This window comes from Bubalus bubalis, chromosome 16, assembly GCF_019923935.1.
Source record: "Bubalus bubalis isolate 160015118507 breed Murrah chromosome 16, NDDB_SH_1, whole genome shotgun sequence".
Classification (NCBI taxonomy): domain Eukaryota; kingdom Metazoa; phylum Chordata; class Mammalia; order Artiodactyla; family Bovidae; genus Bubalus; species Bubalus bubalis.
In genome coordinates, this window is record NC_059172.1 from 34,314,592 (window position 1) to 34,335,277 (window position 20,686).

General features: G+C 41.0%; 3 protein-coding genes across 3 annotated transcripts; all 3 read left to right on the forward strand.

The window, feature by feature from the left end:
• The first annotated feature begins 3,212 nt into the window (after positions 1-3,212).
• On the forward strand, positions 3,213-4,250 carry LOC123464978 (olfactory receptor 52I1-like). Its single transcript, XM_045162868.1, has one exon. The coding sequence runs from the start codon at positions 3,228-3,230 to the stop codon at positions 4,248-4,250; it is 1,023 nt and encodes a 340-aa protein (XP_045018803.1). The 5' UTR covers positions 3,213-3,227.
• A 4,379-nt stretch (positions 4,251-8,629) lies between these two features.
• Positions 8,630-9,701, forward strand: LOC102409196 (olfactory receptor 52I1-like). The gene has a single exon (XM_006062032.4). The coding sequence runs from the start codon at positions 8,645-8,647 to the stop codon at positions 9,665-9,667; it is 1,023 nt and encodes a 340-aa protein (XP_006062094.3). The 5' UTR covers positions 8,630-8,644; the 3' UTR covers positions 9,668-9,701.
• Positions 9,702-14,010: 4,309 nt separating this feature from the next.
• Positions 14,011-15,025, forward strand: LOC102402285 (olfactory receptor 52I2-like). The gene has a single exon (XM_025265891.3). It carries the CDS (start codon positions 14,051-14,053, stop codon positions 15,023-15,025), a length of 975 nt encoding a protein of 324 aa, XP_025121676.2. The 5' UTR covers positions 14,011-14,050.
• The last annotated feature ends 5,661 nt before the right edge of the window (positions 15,026-20,686 follow it).

Below are 20,686 nucleotides of genomic sequence, written 5' to 3' on the forward strand. Positions count from 1 at the left end.
CTGGGACGACCCAGAGGGAGGGTATGGGGAGGGAGGAGGGTTCAGGATGGGGAGCACGGGTATACCTGTGGCAGATTCATTTCGATGTTTGGCAAAACTAATATAATATTGTAAAGTTTAAAAATAAAATTAAATTAAAAAAATAAAAAAAGAATGAAAGGTATGACTATAATTTGAAAGATGGGCAAACACTAGCTCAGACTGCCCATAGAAGAAAGGAAGATTTATACAGAGCAGAGATGCAGAGAGGAAGACCTTGGATGAGAGGTGAGTTAGTTCAGTTCAGTTGCTCAGTCGTGTCCGACTCTTTGCGACCCCATGAATCACAGCACGCCAGGCCTCCCTGTCCATCACCAACTCCCAGAGTTCACTCAGACTCACGTCCATCAAGTCAGCGATGCCATCCAGCCATCTCATCCTCTGTCATCTCCTTCTCCTCCTGCCCCCAATCCCTTCCCAGCATCAGAGTCTTTTCCAATGAGTCAACTCTTCGCATGAGGTCGCCAAAGTACTTGAGTTTCAGTTTTAGCATCATTCCTTCCAAAGAAATCCCAGGGCTGATCTCCTTCAGAATGAACTGGTTGGATCTCCTTGCAGTCCAAGGGACTCTCAAGAGTCTTCTCCAACACTACAGTTCAAAAGCATCAATTCTTCAGTGCTCAGCCTTCTTCACAGTCCAGCTCTCACATTCATGCATGACCACAGGAAAATCCATAGCCTTGACTAGACGAAACTTTGTTGGCAAAGTAATGTCTCTGCTTTTGAATATGCTATCTAGGTTGGTCATAACTTTCCTTCCAAGGAGTAAGCGTCTTTTAATTTCATGGCTGCAGTCACCATCTGCAGTGATTTTGGAGCCCCCCAAAATAAAGTCTGACACTGTTTCCACTGTTTCCCCATCTATTTCCCATGAAGTGATGGGACTGGAGGTGAGTTAAGAGAGGAAGAATTCTGGTTCCTCAAACTCTCTCTTGATTCTTTGAGGAATGATGCTCAACCTTGAGTTTGTGGCATCCAGGAAACACACAGCAATCTTAAGGATATCCTGAAAAACTTTTTTTTTAAACTCTGCATTATTTTTCTACTTCAAAAAGCTTTCCCTTCTCCTCTCATGATCTATCACTGAAGATGTTTCACCCAGTGGCTAGACACAGCAAGGCTTTCTGATCATGAAACACAGCTCACTACATCATTCTGTTTCATTATAAGGCATTTCTTATGTTCAGGGTTTTAGTTTGTTTGTCTGTTTAAACAAAGACCACAATTTGCAATCACATCCCAGAAATGTGGCTTTTTAAGAAACTTCAGAGGTCTCTCATCAAGGCTGCTGTTGGCACCTCAGTGTGGAATCAGTTAGTGGTAGGCACTCTAGGGGAAAAATGGAAGGGTAACATATATTTACGTGTTACCTGGTTAGACTTGAGAACCAGGTAAATGATTGTCTAATGAAATATAATTTTAGTTGCTCCGTTGTGTCTGACCCTTTGTGACCCCATGTACTGTAACCTGCCAGGTTCTTCTGTCTGTGAGATTTACCCCTTCTCTAGGGATCTTCCTGACCCAGGGATCTAACCTGGGTCTCCTACATTGCAGGTGGATTCTTTACTGTTTAACCCACGAGGGAAGCCCAATGCTCGTTTAGTGCTTGGCTAAAAAGAAAATGGTACAGTAGCTGATTGGATTTTGAAACCAGTACTCCATCAATCTTACCTACTCAAATCTTTAGGGAGAAGCCAGTCTGATGAGAAATTCAAGAAGGGTCAAGAATCCAAAATCACTGCAGATGGTGACTACAGCCATGAAATTAAAAGACACATACTCCTTGGAAGAAAAGCTATGACAAACCTAGATAGCATATTAAAAAGCAGAGACATTACTTTGCCAACAAAGATCCATCTAGTCAAAGCTATGGTTCTTCCAATAGTCATGTATGGATGTGAGAGTTGGACCATGAAGAAAGCTGAGCACCGAAGAATTGATGCTTTCAAACTGTGGTTCTGGAGAAGACTCTTGAGAGTCTCTTGGACTGCAAGGATGTCAAACCAGTCAATCCTAAAGGAAATCAACCCTGAATATTCATTGGAAGGACTGATGCTGAAGTTGAAGCTCCAATACTTTGGCTACCTGATGTGAAGAGCTGACTTGTTAGAAAAGATCCTGATGCTGGGAAAGATAGAAAGCAGGAGAAGGAGGAGATGACAGAGGACAAGATGGTTGGATGCCATCACTGACTTGATAGACATGAGTTTGAGCAAGCTTTGGGAGTTGGTGACGGACAAGGAGGCCTGGCATGCTGCAGTCCATGGGGTTGCAAACAGCAGGACATGACTGAGCGACTGAACAACAACAAGTGAAGACAGTGTCCAGGGATATGGAAAGTTCTTAGCCTATATGCCCCTGACTGAGGGGAGGGATAGGAGGTGAATAAGAACAGTTGGCTAGTGTTCAGGGTTAGCAAATAAGCACTCTTCATATGAGATTGCCTGGAAACCCAGGAAAGAGTTCAGGCCTATAAATGACTATTGTAAAGTCAACATACTCACACAATTGGTGTGGTAAACCACTAGCTTAATGTCTTGAGAGATGCAATATTAGGGCATTGAGAGGTTGAGGAAGGAAAAGATATAAAATGTTACATGTTCAATCTCAAAAAGTTTCACACAACAATTATTAAATATTAGGAACTGAACATAAAAAAGTAAAACAAAAAACCTTTCTTTTGTTTCTGTTTGATCCATCCATTCATTCAACTGTTTGCTATAATGAGTACATATATCTTCTTTTAATGGACCTGTACACAACAGCTGTGGGTCACACTCTTGGCATAAGGGATAAGGCCATGAACAAGACATACATGACTGAATATAAGAAAATCACAGGTAGAGTACTTAAAAGGTCAATTTAGGTCCCTTTGAGGTCAGCAAGGATAAGTCCCTCTATGTAATTTAGGTTTGGCATGGGATGGGTCAGGAAGTAGAGAAGACTTCCCAAAGTATGTAACTCAAGATCTTTGAAGAGTGATAGAAATTAGTAAGGCAAAGAATACTGAGAATGATGAAAGGTGGAGCAGGAAAACTTTGTCACATGTCAGTTCCTTAAACCTGTGGCCCACTGAGCTGAGAATAACATCAGGCCCTTTTAACACCAGAGCTGGGAACACGTCTTACAGGATTGTATCCTTTTCTTACCTAATTTTATACATTAACAGGAAAGCAGTCTCATCTGTGATGTTGGGGTCACCCTACAACCATACAACGGAAGTCCCTGCCACCTTCATCCTGGTGGGTATCCCAGGTTTGCAGTCTTCACATCTTTGGCTGGCTATCTCACTGAGCATCATGTATACCACAGCCCTGTTAGGAAACACCTTCATAGTGACTGTCATCTGGATGGATTCCACTCTACAGGAGCCCATGTACTACTTCCTGTGTGTTCTGGCTGCCATGGACATGGTTATGGCCTCCTCAGTGGTGCCCAAGATGGTGAGCATCTTCTCCTCAGGAGACAATGCCATCAGCTTTAACGCTTGTTTCACTCAGATGTATTTTGTCCATGCAGCCACAGCTGTGGAGACGGGGCTGCTGCTGGCCATGGCTTTTGACCGCTATGTGGCCATCTGTAAGCCCCTACACTATAAGAGAATTCTCACACCTCGAGTGATGCTGGAAATGACTGTGGCCATCACCATCAGAGCTATTATATCAATGACTCCACTGAGCTGGATGGTGAGTCATCTGCCCTTCTGTGGCTCCAACGTGGTTCTCCATTCCTACTGTGAGCATGTAGCTGTGGCCAAGTTGGCTTGTGCCCACCTCAGGCCCAGTAGTCTTTATAGCCTGATTGTTTCCTCCATTATTGTGGGTTCTGATGTGGCCTTTATTGCTGCCTCCTATATCCTGATTCTCCAGGCAGTATTCAGTCTCTCCTCAAAGAATGCTCAGTTAAAAGCATTAAGTACATGTGGCTCCCATGTGGGGGTTATGGCTCTGTACTACCTACCTGGGATGGCATCCATCTATGTGGCCTGGCTGGGGGACGACATAGTGCCTTTGTGCACCCAAGTGCTATTAGCTGACTTGTATCTGATCATCCCACCATCTTTGAACCCCATCATCTATGGCCTAAGGACAAAGCAAATACGGAAGCGAACATGGGGCCTGCTGATTCACTGCCTCTTTAACCAGTCCAACTTGGGTTCAGGAATTCAGGCCCTTGAGCAAACCAGACAACTTCAAAGATGGCCTAGCTAACCTGGACAGTTTGGTTCACCTGATGCCATACAAGGTCTAAGTAAAGAAGCTGTAAAGTTTAACTTTACCTAGCTATTCAATCTCTAGCAAGGATGTCCACGAAATGATTTATTTTCTGATGAATATAGTGGTTTGAATAAACTAGTATTTGAATCAGAGATAAGTCCTGGCAGAGAATATAGATTTGGGATTTTTCTTTCCTTAGATTCTGACTTACATTTCCAATTTAATATCCTACCAGACCTCTGCAGAAGAAACCAAGTGTTGGGTCTGCAATGTCTGACTTATTTTCTCACAACTGTTCTCCTGATATGATTATATGGAAGCAACTGTTAATATATAATACACTGACCTCTGGGCCATTGATGAATCCACTCAACTTGGATCGTGTGCTCATACCTGGAACAGAGTCTGTCTCCAGTCAAAATGGATTCCAGTTTATCTGAGGAGATGTAAAGTTGGAATCACTGATGATGGCCATTTTCTAACACATGTACTTGGAAAGTGAAGTCTGTTCAAAAATTGGTTCTTTGGTTCCAGTTCATTTAAAACACACAAGTACATCCCTGCTATTCAGTACTATAAGATATACCTCTGTTTCCTATGTACCTAGTATTGTTCAGGAAGTTGGAATGGTGTACTTATCACCAACTTTTTGTTTGTAAGCAATGGAAGCTAAGGCAATGTGAGTTTGCTTTTATTTTCTCTTTTCAGAAAGTCTTAATTTCTATAGTCAGTATATGTTAAAAAGAAAGGGATTTCATATGTAAGAGATACATATATTTGACTCTTGTGTATTTGAAAATCTTAATAAAATATAATTTCCAAATAAGTGTTGATGGCAAGTTACTGTATCTGTGTCTTAATATCCCCTTTGTACTGATGGGGAAACAATGCTAACTATAAAGTACATGGAAGATTACATTTCAAAATGAGCATATAAAACAATACCTTACATACATACTGTGCATACTTTAAACTATACACAATAATTTCTAATTTCATAATTTTAAGGGGTAGTCATAGGTACTGTTGATATTATATTCCTGTGTAGATAAGCATGTACAAAGTAACTGTTCCAAAGAGATCTGATGCTCAACCACCTAGCAGCCATAGATTTCCCTGATATTGCTATTATTTACTTGCTTAGAATGTATTCTATTTCTGAAAATCAAACAAGTAGGAGTCAATCTCTAAAAATCAGATAAACTTATTTTGGGCCTCATTTTCTTTTCAGAATATATGTTATATTCCTTATTAGTTATCCTCTGAGGACATGAAACAAAGTCCCTTCCACTAAGCACCTGTCTCTCCCTGCAATCTGGAAAGCTCCCTTGGGCCAGAGAACAGGGAAAAATTAGTCTCTGGAGGAGTTATAGTGTTTGTCTGCTGGGCAGAGGTCAAGGGAAGCTGGGGTGTCCAGGGGAAAAGCAGGGTGATAGAGAATCTGAAGGGAAAGAGGGCTCCCAATGGGAGGGCTCTGAAAGTGACAACACTCCTCATCGTGCCTCCATGTTGTTCATATTTGATCGTGTGTTGCTCCTCCTGTATAAATCCCCCTTCTTTTGAGTGAAAGAAACGTGGCCTGCCAGAGGAAGTCAAATAGAGACAACTCCAGGGATGTGAGTAACTAACCTGGGGACTGGGTGTTGGGCTTGATGAAGTCTCAAAGCCAGCATCACCCTAGAAAGGAGGATATAAGCAACTCCACTGCAAAGGGCTGGCCAGGTCTCATGAGTACTGCTGATACCAAGATCACATTCTGGAAATCATTGGACAACTGGGGAGATAAAAGGAACAGGATATACATGCTTATTTTGGTTCAAAGCTGAGAGAGGAAGGGGTAAGTTTAACCTTGGAATGAAGGAGAGAGGGTTTTCAGGGACTAGGGAGTGTTGAGAGAATAGAAACTGAGCAGTAGGACTGATTGGGAGCATGTGCTTTTGGTCATAGTGGGGAGACATTGATTTATCATGAACACAAAGGCTCCATTTCACTGAATTATGGATTACTACTTTTATCTTTAAGGCAATTTTCATTTAAATTGAGTATTTCCCATCCTTTAAATAGAAATAAAATATCCTGACATATCCTATGATTTTCTTATTAAGTGTCTTGTCTAAGCTTTTCTTTTTTTTCTAAACTTTCTTCCTTTTATTTTAAAAAATTTTTAGTATAAATTTATTTATTTTAATTGGAGGTTAATTACTTTACAATTTTTTAGTATTGGCTCTCCAGCTCTTCAAGTGAATGTCTCTGCAGGGTTGAAGGCAGAGGCAGATTGTGGTCTGAAAATGTTTTAGGAGAGCTTGGCCAGAGCTTTCTGAAGAAGAATGCACCTCAAGAACCAGGAAGCAATTGTATTTCTTGATCTTGGTAGTGGCCATGAGGGTGTGTTCATGTTCTCATAGATAAAACTAAGACTGTCCATTTTACCATATGGATGCTATATTTCAATCAAAAGTTAGCCAAAAAATAAAGAAGCAAGCAACAGTGTTAAATGTTCTGGATAGGTCAAGTAAAATAAAGGCTGAAAACACTGGATTGGCAATGTCACTGATGGAGGTAATTGTTGGTCTTAACAAATTCTTTTTCAGTAGCAGCAGACTGAAGAGTAAGATAGTAATACTTATAAACAGACCCACCAAACCAAATGTTCTGCCAATGGACCAGACTATTAAGACATGTAAATCTCTAGCACTGCTAAGCAAGAAGAAAAAGGAATGAGGGAACTAAAACCTCACAGAAATGAAAGGTATGACCTGTGACAACTTGCCAAGGCTAGAGAGGAGGGATGGGCAGGCACTAGATGAGACTTCTCTCAGAAGAAAGGTCGATTTATACAGGGGCATCCAGAGAGGAAGATCCTGGATCAGAGGTAAATAGCAGGAAGAGCCATTCTTATTCCTCAGATTCTCTTCAACTCTTTAAGGAAAGATGCTCAATCTTGGCTTTATGGCATCCAGGAAACACATAGCAGTCTTAAGAGTACCCTGAATAATTTTCTTTTCACTCTACACTATTGTTCTACTTTTAAAAGCTTTCCTTTATCTTCTCATGCTCTACCACTGAAGATGTCTCACCCAGTGGTTATATGCAGTTAGGTTCTCTGACTATAAAACAGAGCTCATTATTTTATTCAGTCTGTTTCATTATAAGGCATTTCTTATGTTTAGGGTTTTTTTTTTTGTTTGTTTGTTTTGTTTCAATAAAGACCATGGTTTTCAATCATATCCCATAAGTTTGGCTTTTTAGAAAACTTCTTAGAACTCTCATCAAGGTTTCTGTTGGTACCTGGCTGTAGAGTCAATTAGTGGTAGGCTCTCCAGGGGGTAACTGGAAGGGACAAATGTGTGTTGCCTGATTAGCACTGAGAACCAGGTAAGTGTTGGTCTAGTGCTTGGCTACTGCCATTGATGGGATTCTGAAGTCAGTTCTCCAATCAATCTTACCTACTCAACTTTTTAGGGAGGAGCCAGAAGTAATGAGAAATCCAAGAATGATCAAGTGAATACAATGTCCAAGGATCTGGAAAGTCCTTAGCCTTTTAGCTTCTGACTGAAGGGAGGGACAGGAGGCGATAACTAACCACTGGCTAGTCTGGAGGCTTGGCAAATAAGCACTCTTTATTTAAGATTGCCTGGACACCTGGGAAAGAGTTCTTGGGCTTTATGTGAGTACTGTAAAGTCCAATAGTCACACAATCAGTGTCGTGACCCACTAGCCTGAGGCTCTGAGAGATGTAGTATTAGGGTAGTGAGAGTTTCAGGAAGGAGAAGATGAAAAACATTACATGTTAAATCTAGGAAGTTCATTGTTTCATTCAACAATGATTATATATTAGGAATGGAACATAGAGAAATAAAAGAAACATTCTTTCCTCTGATTTTTCATTCATTCAGCTTTTTGCTATAATGAGCACACGTATCCTCTCTTAATGGACTTATGCACAACATACCTGGGTCACACACTTGGTATAATTTATAAGGCCATGAACAAGACACACATGATTGAATACAATAAAGTCATATGTATGATACTGGAATGATCTGTTTAGGTCCCTCAGAGGTAAGCACAGATGAGAGCCCATAAAAGCTCTGAAGCTACCTAATTTAGTTTTGTCCTGAGATAGGGCAGAAAGCAGAGAAGACTTCCCAAGGGATGTAACTCAAGATCTTTGAATAGTGATAGAAATTCGTAAGACAACGAATACTGAGAATGATGGAAGGTGGAGCAGGAAAACTTTGTCACATGTCAGTTCCTTAAACCTGTGGCCCACTGAGTTGAGAATAACATCAGGGCCTTTTAACACCTGAGCTGGGAACACATCTTACAGGATTGTATCCTTTTCTTACCTAATTTTATACATTAACAGGAAAGCAGTCTCATCTGTGATGCTGGGGTCACCCTACAACCATTCAATGGAAGTCCCTGCCACCTTCATCCTGGTGGGTATCCCAGGTTTGCAGTCTTCACATCTTTGGCTGGCTATCTCACTGAGCATCATGTATACCACAGCCCTGTTAGGAAACACCTTCATAGTGACTGTCATCTGGATGGATTCCACTCTACAGGAGCCCATGTACTGCTTCCTGTGTGTTCTGGCTGCCGTGGACATGGTTATGGCCTCCTCAGTGGTGCCCAAGATGGTGAGCATCTTCTCCTCAGGAGACAACTCCATCAGCTTTAATGCTTGTTTCACTCAGATGTATTTTGTCCATGCAGCCACAGCTGTGGAGACGGGGCTGCTGCTGGCCATGGCTTTTGACCGCTATGTGGCCATCTGTAAGCCCCTACACTATAAGAGAATTCTCACACCTCGAGTGATGCTGGAAATGACTGTGGCCATCACCATCAGAGCTATTATATCAATGACTCCACTGAGCTGGATGGTGAGTCATCTGCCCTTCTGTGGCTCCAACGTGGTTCTCCATTCCTACTGTGAGCATGTAGCTGTGGCCAAGTTGGCTTGTGCCCACCTCAGGCCCAGTAGTCTTTATAGCCTGATTGTTTCCTCCATTATTGTGGGTTCTGATGTGGCCTTTATTGCTGCCTCCTATATCCTGATTCTCCAGGCAGTATTCAGTCTCTCCTCAAAGAATGCTCAGTTAAAAGCATTAAGTACGTGTGGTTCCCATGTGGGGGTTATGGCTCTGTACTACCTACCTGGGATGGCATCCATCTATGTGGCCTGGCTGGGGGAGGACATAGTGCCTTTGTGCACCCAAGTGCTATTAGCTGACTTGTATCTGATCATCCCACCATCTTTGAACCCCATCATCTATGGCCTAAGGACAAAGCAAATACGGAAGCGAACATGGGGCCTGCTGATTCACTGCCTCTTTAACCAGTCCAACTTGGGTTCAGGAATTCAGGCCCTTGAGCAAACCAGACAACTTCAAAGATGGCCTAGCTAACCTGGACAGTTTGGTTCACCTGATGCCATACAAGGTCTAAGTAAAGAAGCTGTAAAGTTTAACTTTACCTAACTATTCAATCTCTAGCAAGGATGTCCACGAAATGATTTTTTTCTGATGAATATAATGGTTTGAATAAACTAGTATTTGAATCAGAGATAAGTCCTGGCAGAGAATATAGATTTGGGATTTTTCTTTCCTTAGATTCTGACCTACATTTCCAATTTAATATCCTACCAGACCCTCTGCAGAAGAAACCAAGTGTTGGGTCTGCAATGTCTGACTTATTTTCTCACAACTGTTCTCCTGATATGATTATATGGAAGCAACTGTTAATATATAATACACTGACCTCTGGGCCATTGATGAATCCACTCAACTTGGATCGTGTGCTCATACCTGGAACAGAGTCTGTCTCCAGTCAAAATGGATTTAGCTTATCTGAGGAGATGTAAACTTGGAATCAGTGATGATGGCCATTTTCTAAAACATGTACTTGGAAAGCGAAATCTTTTCAAAAAATGGTTCTTTGGCTCCAATTCATTTCAAACACACAAGTACATCCCTGTTATTATGTAATATAAGATGTACCTCTGTTTCCTATGTACCTAGTATTGTTCAGGAAGTTGGAATGGTGTACTTATCACCAACTTTTTGTTTGTAACAATGGAAGCTAAGGCAATGTGAGTTTGCTTTTATTTTCTCCTTTCAGAAAGTCTTAATTCCTATAGTCGTGAATCTTAAAGAGAAAGGGATTTCATATGTAAGAAATACAATGCATATATTTGACTCTGGTGTATTTGAAAATCTTAATAAAATATAGTTTCCAAATAGGTGTTGTTGGCAATGACTGTATCTTAATATTTCCTTTGTACTGATGGGGAAACAATGCTAACTATAAAGTACATGGAAGATTACATTTCAAAATGAGCATATAAAACAATACCTTACATACATACTGTGCATACTTTAAACTATACACAATAATTTCTAATTTCATAATTTTAAGGGGTAGTCATAGGTACTGTTGATATTATATTCCTGTGTAGATAAGCATGTACAAAGTAACTGTTCCAAAGAGATCTGATGCTCAACCACCTAGCAGCCATAGATTTCCCTGATATTGCTATTATTTACTTGCTTAGAATGTATTCTATTTCTGAAAATCAAACAAGTAGGAATCAATCTCTAAAAATCAGATAAACTTATTTGGGGCCTCATTTTCTTTTCAGAATATATGTTATATTCCTTATTAGTTATCCTCTGAGGACATGAAACAAAGTCTCTTCCACTAAGCACCTGTCTCTCCCTGCAATCTGGAAAGCTCCCTTGGGCCAGAGAACAGGGAAAAATCAGTCTCTGGAGGAGTTATAGTGTTTGTCTGCTGGGCAGAGGTCAAGGGAAGCTGGGGTGTCCAGGGGAAAAGCAGGGTGATAGAGAATCTGAAGGGAAAGAGGGCTCCCAATGGGAGGGCTCTGAAAGTGACAACACTCCTCATCGTGCCTCCATGTTGTTCATATTTGATCGTGTGTTGCTCCTCCTGTATAAATCCCCCTTCTTTTGAGTGAAAGAAACGTGGCCTGCCAGAGGAAGTCAAATAGAGACAACTCCAGGGATGTGAGTAACTAACCTGGGGACTGGGTGTTGGGCTTGATGAAGTCTCAAAGCCAGCATCACCCTAGAAAGGAGGATATAAGCAACTCCACTGCAAAGGGCTGGCCAGGTCTCATGAGTACTGCTGATACCAAGATCACATTCTGGAAATCATTGGACAACTGGGGAGATAAAAGGAACAGGATATACATGCTTATTTTGGTTCAAAGCTGAGAGAGGAAGGGGTAAGTTTAACCTTGGAATGAAGGAGAGAGGGTTTTCAGGGACTAGGGAGTGTTGAGAGAATAGAAACTGAGCAGTAGGACTGATTGGGAGCATGTGCTTTTGGTCATAGTGGGGAGACATTGATTTATCATGAACACAAAGGCTCCATTTCACTGAATTAAGGATTACTACTTTTACCTTTAAGACAATTTTCATTTAAATTGAGTATTTCCCATCCTTTAAATAGAAATAAGATATCCTGACATATCCTATGATTTTCTTATTAAGTGTCTTGTCTAAGCTTTTCTTTTTTTTCTAAACTTTCTTCCTTTTATTCTTAAATTTTTTTAGTGTAAATTTATTTATTTTAATTGGAGGTTAATTACTTTACAATTTTTTAGTATTGGCTCTCCAGCTCTTCAAGTGAATGTCCCTGCAGGTTTGAAGGCAGAGGCAGATTGTGGTCTGGAAATGTTTTAGGAGAGCTTGGCCAGGGCTTTCTGAAGAAGAATGCACCTCAAGAACCAGGAAGCAATTGTATTTCTTGATCTTGGTAGTGGCCATGAGGGTGTGTTCATGTTCTCACAGATAAAACTTAGACAGTCTATTTTACCATATGGATGCTACATTTCAATCAAAAGTTAGCCAAAAAATAAAGACGCAGGAAACAGTGTTAAATGTTCTGGATAGGTAAAGTAAAATAAAGACTGAAAACACTGGATTGGCAACATGTCACAGATGGAGGTAATTGTTGGTCTAAACAAATTCTTTTTCAGTAGCAGCAGACTGAAGAGTAAGATAGTAATACTTATAAACAGACCCACCAAACCAAATGTTCTGCCAATGGACCAGACTATTAAGACATGTAAATCTCTAGCACTGCTAAGCAAGAAGAAAAAGGAATGAGGGAACTAAAACCTCACAGAAATGAAAGGTATGACCTGTGACAACTTGCCAAGGCTAGAGAGGAGGGATGGGCAGGCACTAGATGAGACTTCTCTCAGAAGAAAGGCAAATTTATACAGGGGCATCCAGAGAGGAAGATCCTGGATCAGAGGTAAATAGCAGGAAGAGCCATTCTTATTCCTCAGATTCTCTTCAACTCTTTAAGGAAAGATGCTCAATCTTGGCTTTATGGCATCCAGGAAACACATAGCAGTCTTAAGAGTACCCTGAATAATTTTCTTTTCACTCTATACTATTGTTCTACTTTTAAAAGCTTTCCTTTATCTTCTCATGCTCTACCACTGAAGATGTCTCACCCAGTGGTTATATGCAGTTAGGTTCTCTGACTATAAAACAGAACTCATTACTTTATTCAGTCTATTCCATTATAAGGCATTTCTTATGTTTAGGGTTTTTTTGTTGGTTTGTTTTGTTTCAATAAAGACCATGGTTTTCAATCATATCCCATAAGTTTGGCTTTTTAGAAAACTTCTTAGAACTCTCATCAAGGTTTCTGTTGGTACCTGGCTGTAGAGTCAATTAGTGTTAGGCTCTCCAGGGGGTAACTGGAAGGGACAAATGTGTGTTTCCTGATTAGCACTGAGAACCAGGTAAGTGTTGGTCTAGTGCTTGGCTACTGCCATTTATGGGATTCTGAAGTCAGTTCTCCAATCAATCTTACCTATTCAACTTTTTTAGGGAGGAGCCAGAAATGATGAGAAATCCAAGAATGATCAAGTGAAGACAATGTCCAAGGATCTGGAAAGTCCTTAGCCTTTTAGCCCCTGACTGAAGGGAGGGACAGGAGGTGATAACTAATCACTGGCTAGTCTGGAGGCTTGACAAATACACACTCTTTATTTAAGGTTGCCCGGACACCTGGGAAAGAGTTCTTGGGCTTTATGTGAGTACTGTAAAGTCCAATAGTCACACAATCAGTGTCGTGACCCACTAGCCTGAGGCTCTGAGAGATGTAGTATTAGGATAGTGAGAGTTTCAGGAAGGAGAAGATGAAAAACATTACATGTTAAATCTAGGAAGTTCATTGTTTCATTCAACAATGATTATATATTAGGAATGGAGCATACAGAAATAAAAGAAACATTCTTTCCTCTGATTTTTCTTTCATTCAACTTTTTGCTATAATGAGCACACGTATCCTCTCTTACTGGACTTGTGCACAACACATCTGGGTCACACACTTGGTATAATTTATAAGGCCATGAACAAGATACACATGATTGAATACAATAGTCACATGTATGATACTGGAATGATCAGTTTAGGTCCCTCAGAGGTAAGCACAGATGAGAGCCCATAAAAGCTCTGAAGCTACCTAATTTAGTTTTGTCATGAGATGGGGCAGAAAGTAGAGACTTCCCAAGGGATGTAACTCAAGATCTTTGAATAGTGATAGAAATTCGTAAGGCAAAGAATACTGAGAATGATGGAAGGTGGAGCAGGAAAACTTTGTCACATGTCAGTTCCTTAAACCTGCGGCCCACTGAGTTGAGAATAACATCAGGCCCTTTTAACACCAGAGTTGGGAACACGTCTTACAGGATTGTATCCTTTTCTTACCTAATTTTATACATTAACAGGAAAGCAGTCTCATCTGTGATGCTGGGGTCACCCTACAACCATACAACGGAAGTCCCTGCCACCTTCATCCTGGTGGGTATCCCAGGTTTGCAGTCTTCACATCTTTGGCTGGCTATCTCACTGAGCATCATGTATACCACAGCCCTGTTGGCAAACACCCTCATAGTGATGGTCATCTGGATGGATTCCACTCTACAGGAGCCCATGTACTACTTCCTGTGTGTTCTGGCTGCTGTAGACATGGTTATGGCCTCCTCGGTGGTGCCCAAGATGGTGAGCATCTTCTCCTCAGGAGACAACACCATCAGCTTTAACGCTTGTTTCACTCAGATGTATTTTGTCCATGCAGCCACAGCTGTGGAGACGGGGCTGCTGCTGGCCATGGCTTTTGACCGCTCTGTGGCCATCTGTAAGCCCCTACACTATAAGAGAATTCTCACACCTCGAGTGATGCTGGGAATAAGTGTGACCATCACCATCAGAGCGACCGTATTCATGACTCCACTGAGCTGGATGGTGAGTCATCTGCCCTTCTGTGGCTCCAACGTGGTTCTCCATTCCTACTGTGAGCACATAGCTGTGGCCAAGTTGGCTTGTGCTGACCCCAGGTCCAGTAGTCTCTACAGTTTGATTGGTACCTCCATTATTGTGGGTTCTGATGTGGCCTTTATTGCTGCCTCCTATATCCTGATTCTCCAGGCAGTATTCAGTCTCTCCTCAAAGAATGCTCAGTTAAAAGCATTAAGTACGTGTGGCTCCCATGTGGGGGTTATGGCTCTGTACTACCTACCTGGGATGGCATCCATCTATGTGCCTTGGCTAGGGAAAGACATAATGCCTGTGCACATCCAAGTGCTATTAGCTGACTTGTATCTGATCATCCCACCTACCTTAAACCCCATCATCTATGGCCTGAGGACAAAGCAAATACGAAATCGAACATCGAGCTTGCTGATGCACTGCCTCTTTAAACACTCCAGCTTGGGTTCATGAATACAAATCTCTTCAGACTTTGAGCATTTTAGCCAATCCAAAGATGCTTTAGTTCACCTGGATGGTCTAGTTCACCTGGCACTATACAAGTTCTAAGAGAAAGCTATAAGGATATCTTTGCCTCAGTTCAGTTCAGTACGGTTGCTCAGTTCTGTCCAGCTCTTTGCAACCCCATGGACTGTAGCATGCCAGGCCTCTCTGTCCATCCCCAGCTCCTGGAGCCTGCTCAAACTCATGTCCATAGAGTCGGTGATGCCATCCAACCATCTCATTCTCTGTCGTCCCCTTCTCCTCTTGCCCTCAATCCTTCCCAGCATTAGGGTCTTTTCAAATGAGTCAGTTCTTCACATTAGGTGGTCAAAGTATTGGAGTTTCAGCTTCAACTTCAGTCCTTCCAATAAATATTCAACTAATTTCCTTTAGGGTGGACTGGTTGGATCGCCTTACAGTCCAAGGGACTGTCAAGAGTCTTCTCCAACTTCACAGTTCAAAAGCATCAATTCTTCTGTGCTCAGCTTTCTTTATAGTCCAACTCTCACATCCGTACATGACTACTGGAAAAACCATAGCTTTGACTAGATGGACCTTTGTTGGCAAAGTAATGTTTCTGCTTTTTAATATGCTGTATAGGTTGGCCATAATGTTTCTTCCAACGAGTAAGCGTCTTTTTATTTCATGGCTGCAGTGACCATTTGCAGTGATTTTGGAGCTCCCCCCCCCCCCCCCCCGCCAAAAAAGTCAGTCACTGTTTCCACTGTTTCCCCATCTATTTGCCATGAAGTGATGTGACCAGATGCCATAATCTTAGTTTTCTGAATGTTGAGCTTTAAGCCACTTTTTCACTCTCCTCTCTCACTTTCATCAAGAGGTTCTTTAGTTCTTTGTCGCTTTCTGCCATAAAGGTGATATCATCTGCATATCTGAGGTTATGGATATTTCTCCCAGCAATCTTGATTCTAGCTTGTGCTTCATCTGGCCTAGTGTTTCTCATGATGTACTCTGCATATAAGTTAAAAAAGCAAGGTGACAATATACAGCCTTGACGTACTTCTTTCCCAATTTGGAACCAGTCTTCTGTTTCATGTCCAGTTCTAACTGTTGCTTCCTGACCTGCATACAGATATCTTAAGAGGCATGCAAGGTGGTCTGATATTCCCATCTCTTTAAGAATTTCCCACAGTTTGTTGTGATCCACACAGTCAAAGGCTTTGACATAGTCAATAAAGCAGAAATCTATGTTTTTCTCTTGCTTTTTTGATGATCTAATGGATGTTGGCAATTTGATCTCTAGTTCCTCTACCTTTTCTAAATCCAGCTTGAACATCTGGAAGTTCATGGCTGCTGAAGCCTGGCTTGAAGAATTTTAAGCATTACTTTACTAGTGTGTGAGATGAGTACAATTGTGTAGTAGTTTGAGCTTTCTTTGGCATTGCCTTTCTTTGGGATTGGAATGAAAACTTATCATTTCCAGTCCTGTGGCCACTGCTGAGTTTTCCAAATTTGCTGGCATATTGAGTTCAGCACTTCCACAGCATCATCTTTCAGGATTTGAAATAACTCAACTGGAATTCCATCACCTTCACTAGCTTTGTTTGTAGTGATGCTTCCTAAGGTCCATTTGACTTCACATTCCAGGATGTCTGGCTCTAGGTGAGTGATCATAGAGTCTTGATTATCTGGGTCATGAAGATTTTTTTTTTTTTGTATAGTTCTTTTGTGTATTCTTGCCACCTCTTCTTAATATCTTTTGCTTCTGTTAGGTCCATACCATTTCTATCCTTTATTCTGCCCATCTTTGCATGAAATGGTCCCTTGGTATCTCTGATTTTCTTGACGAGATCTCTAGTCTTTCCCATTCAATTGCTTTCCTCTATGTCTTTGCACTTATCACTAAGGAAGTCTTTCTTATCTCTCCTTGCTATTCTTTAGAACTCTTCATTCAAATAGGTATATCTTTCCTTTTCTCCTTTGCTTTTTGCTTCTTTTCTGAGCTATTTGTAAGACGTCCTCAGATAGCCATTTTGCTTCTTTGTATATCTTTTTCTTGGAGATGGTCTTGATTCCTGTCTTCTTTACAATGTCAGGGACCTCCAATCATAGTTCTTTAGGTACTCTGTCTATCAGATCTAGTCCCTTAAATCTATTTCTCACTTCTACTGTGTAATCGTAAGGAATTTGATTTAGGTCATACCTGAATGGTCTAGTGGTTTTCCCTACTTTCTTCAATTTAAGTCTGAATTTGGCAAGAAGGAGTTCATGATCTGAGCCACAGTCAGCTCCCAGTGTTGTTTTTGCTGACTGTATAGAGCTTCTCCATCTTTGGCTGCAAAGAATATAATAAATTTCATTTTGGTATTGACCGTCTGGTGATGTTCATGTGTAGAGTCTTCTCATGTGTTGTTGGAAGAGGGCGTTTGCTTTGACCAGTGTGTTCTCTTGGCAAAACTCTATTAGCCTTTGCTCCGCTTCATTCTGTACTCCAAGGCCAAATTTGCCTGTTATTCAAGGTGTTTCTTGACTTCTTACTTTTGCATTCCAGTCCCCTATAATGAAAAGGACATCTTTTTTGGGTGTTAGTTCTAGAAGGTCTTGTAGGTGTTCATAGAACTGTTCAACTTCAGCTTCTTCAGCGTTACTGGTCAGGGCATGGACTTGGACTACTGTGATATTGAATGGTTTGCCTTGGAAATGAACAGAGATCACTCTGTTGTTTTTGAGACTGCATCCAAGTACTGGATTTCTTTGCCTAACTGTTCCTTCTCTAGCAAGGACCAATGAGATGATTAATTATCTGACAACTTTAATGGTTTCAATCAACTAGGATCTGAAACGTACAGTTTAGGCAGAGATGATAGATTTGGAGATTTCCTTTCCTTAGTTCCTGACCTGCATTTTCAACTTAGTATCCTACTAGTACCTTTGCACGGAGAAGGCAATGGCACCCCACTCCAGTACTCTTGCCTGGAAAATACCATGGATGGAGGAGCCTGGTAGGCTGCAGTCCATGGAGTTGCTAGGAGTTGGACTCGACTGAGTGACTTCACTTTCACTTTTAACTTTCATGCATTGGAGAAGGAAATGGCAACCCACTCCAGTGTTCTTGCCTGGAGAATCCTAGGGACGGGGGAGCCTGATGGGCTGCCATCTATGGGGTCTCACAGAGTCGGACACGACTGAAGCGACTTAGCAGCAGCAGCAGCAGTCCCTTTGCAAAAGAAGCCAAGTGTTGGTTGTACCATACCTGACTAATTTTCTCACAAACTGTACATCTTGGAATTCTGAGGTGGAGCTACTAGTAAAGAACCTGCCTGCCAAATGCAGGAGACATAAGAGACATGGGTTCAATCCCTGGGTCAGGAAGATCCCCTGGAAAAGGAAATGGCAACTCACTCCAGTATTCTTGCCTCAAAAATCCTATAGACAGAGGAGCCTGGTAGGCTACAGTCCATGAGATCACAAAGAGTTGGACACGCTTGAAGTCACGTTGCACACATGTGTATCTCCTTATGAAATTATATGGAAGCAACTGTTAATATATATGACAGTGACCTCTATGAATTGATGAACCCACTGAACTTGGCTCATGTGCTCACACCTTGACAGAGTCCATCTCCAGTGATGATGGATTCTGGTTTATCTGAGAAGGTATAAACTTGGAATCACTGATGGTAGCCATTTTATAACACATGAACTTGGAACTCTTTCACAGAAGGAGAAGCAAATTAGGAAAATGGTATAAAGAAACTGTCTGGCTCTCTGGTCCCAATTCATTTAGGATACCTAGGTACATCCCTGTTATTAAGTTCTACAAGATATACCTCTATATTCTTTTAATATACCCTCTGTTGTTAAGCTACTTGGAATACTGTACTAATCACCAGCTTTTTGTTTCTAAGCAACAGAAATTTAGGCAATGTGTTTGTCTTTTTCTCTTCCTTTCAGAAAGTTTTAAGCTGAATAGTCAGTATATGTTAGAAGAAAGAGATTTCATATATAATAGATATGTCTATATATTTGACTCTATTACATTTGAAAATCTTAATAAAATGTAATTTTCTAATAAGTGCTGATGAAAAATTACTGTATCTGAGTCTTTATCTCCTTTCTACTGATGGGAAAACAAACCCTCTAATTTATAGAGGGTACTGAAGATTAAAAATGAGTAGAAATCACATAAAACAACACTTGACATACTGTATATACCTAAAAATAAACCCAATAAAATTTTAATTTCATAATTTTAAGGGGTATTTGTAGGCACTATTGAAACTGTGAAAGTGAATTTGCTCAGTTGTGTCCGACTCTTTGTGACCCTGTGGACTGTAGCATACCAGGCTTCTCCATCCATGGGATTTTCCAGGCAAGAGTACCAGAGTGGGTTTCCATTTCCTTCTCCATGGGATCTTCCCAACCCAGGGATCAAACCTGGGTCTCCTGCATTGCAGGCAGATGCTTTACCCTCTGAGCCACCAGGGAAGCCCCTAATGTAGATCAGTATTCATGTAATAACTTTTCCAAAGAGATTTGATGCTTAACAACTTAGCAACCATACATTTTGCTAACATTTATATTATTTACTTCCTTAGAATGTTTTTTTATTTCTGAAAAATCAAAGAAGTATGAATCTACCCCTAAAAATCAGATAATGAGTTCCCATCCGCTTGCAACATCATAACATAAAACCAAATCAAGAGCATGAGATGGTTAAGTATATTTGATAAGATTTCCATTTTGACAAATCACAATATTCTGTTTCCACATGCAACCCACTGACTTGGCCACATCCATTAAATAAAAAAAATTATTAGATGCATTAAAGAATCTGATAGCAAGCAACAAAGGGATAGTCCAGCCAGCAAGTAGAGATTTCTTGCTGGTATTTCCATTAGAAGCCTATCTGCCAACTTTGTGTTTCTTTCACTTTGGAATTCACTGAAGCCAGCTGAGATCCACTGCTGGTACTCAAATACTGAACTTCATACTTCCGAAAATGGACTGGTTCTCTGCCATGGCTACCCCAAACAAAAAACCCTGTGCTTCTCCCAATATATTCAGATATGACCCCTGACCTATTACATAAAGCAACATATGCTCATTTAACTATAAACTGGGACCCACAGTAGACTCTCAGTGTTTTGATTTTTAAGAGATTACAACCAATCTTTATTGAAAAAAAATGGAGATTAGATTTTCTGCAAGGAGGTGGGAACTCAAGGATTCTTGACCTTTGTCTCCACCTTTTGCAGGACCCAAGCATTTTACCCTTTGAAAAGCATTTCCCCTCAAGGCTCAGGCATTGCACCACTCGGTTTTTCTGCCAGTAAAATATACGCATGGGCAAAGCTCATTCCTATCTTACAGTGAATGATCACATTAAACTGCAGGTACAGCCCTAGGCATCCCAGGAGCAGTGCAGCCTCTTGCCCTCCACATGGCTACCTGCCTCTTCCCCTTCTGGACCATTTTTGTAATTAGCCATTAAATTTTTGAATGGGAGTGTAATTCAATAACATCCTGTCTTTCATGCCCTTATGTGGCAAGAAGAGGTTATTTTTGTTTTGATTCTAGGCATATGAATGAAAGTTCCCTCACTTAAATATTTATATATGCACACACTGCCAGACTGGAGCTACAATGGTGAATCAGACATAAAAGGTTCTT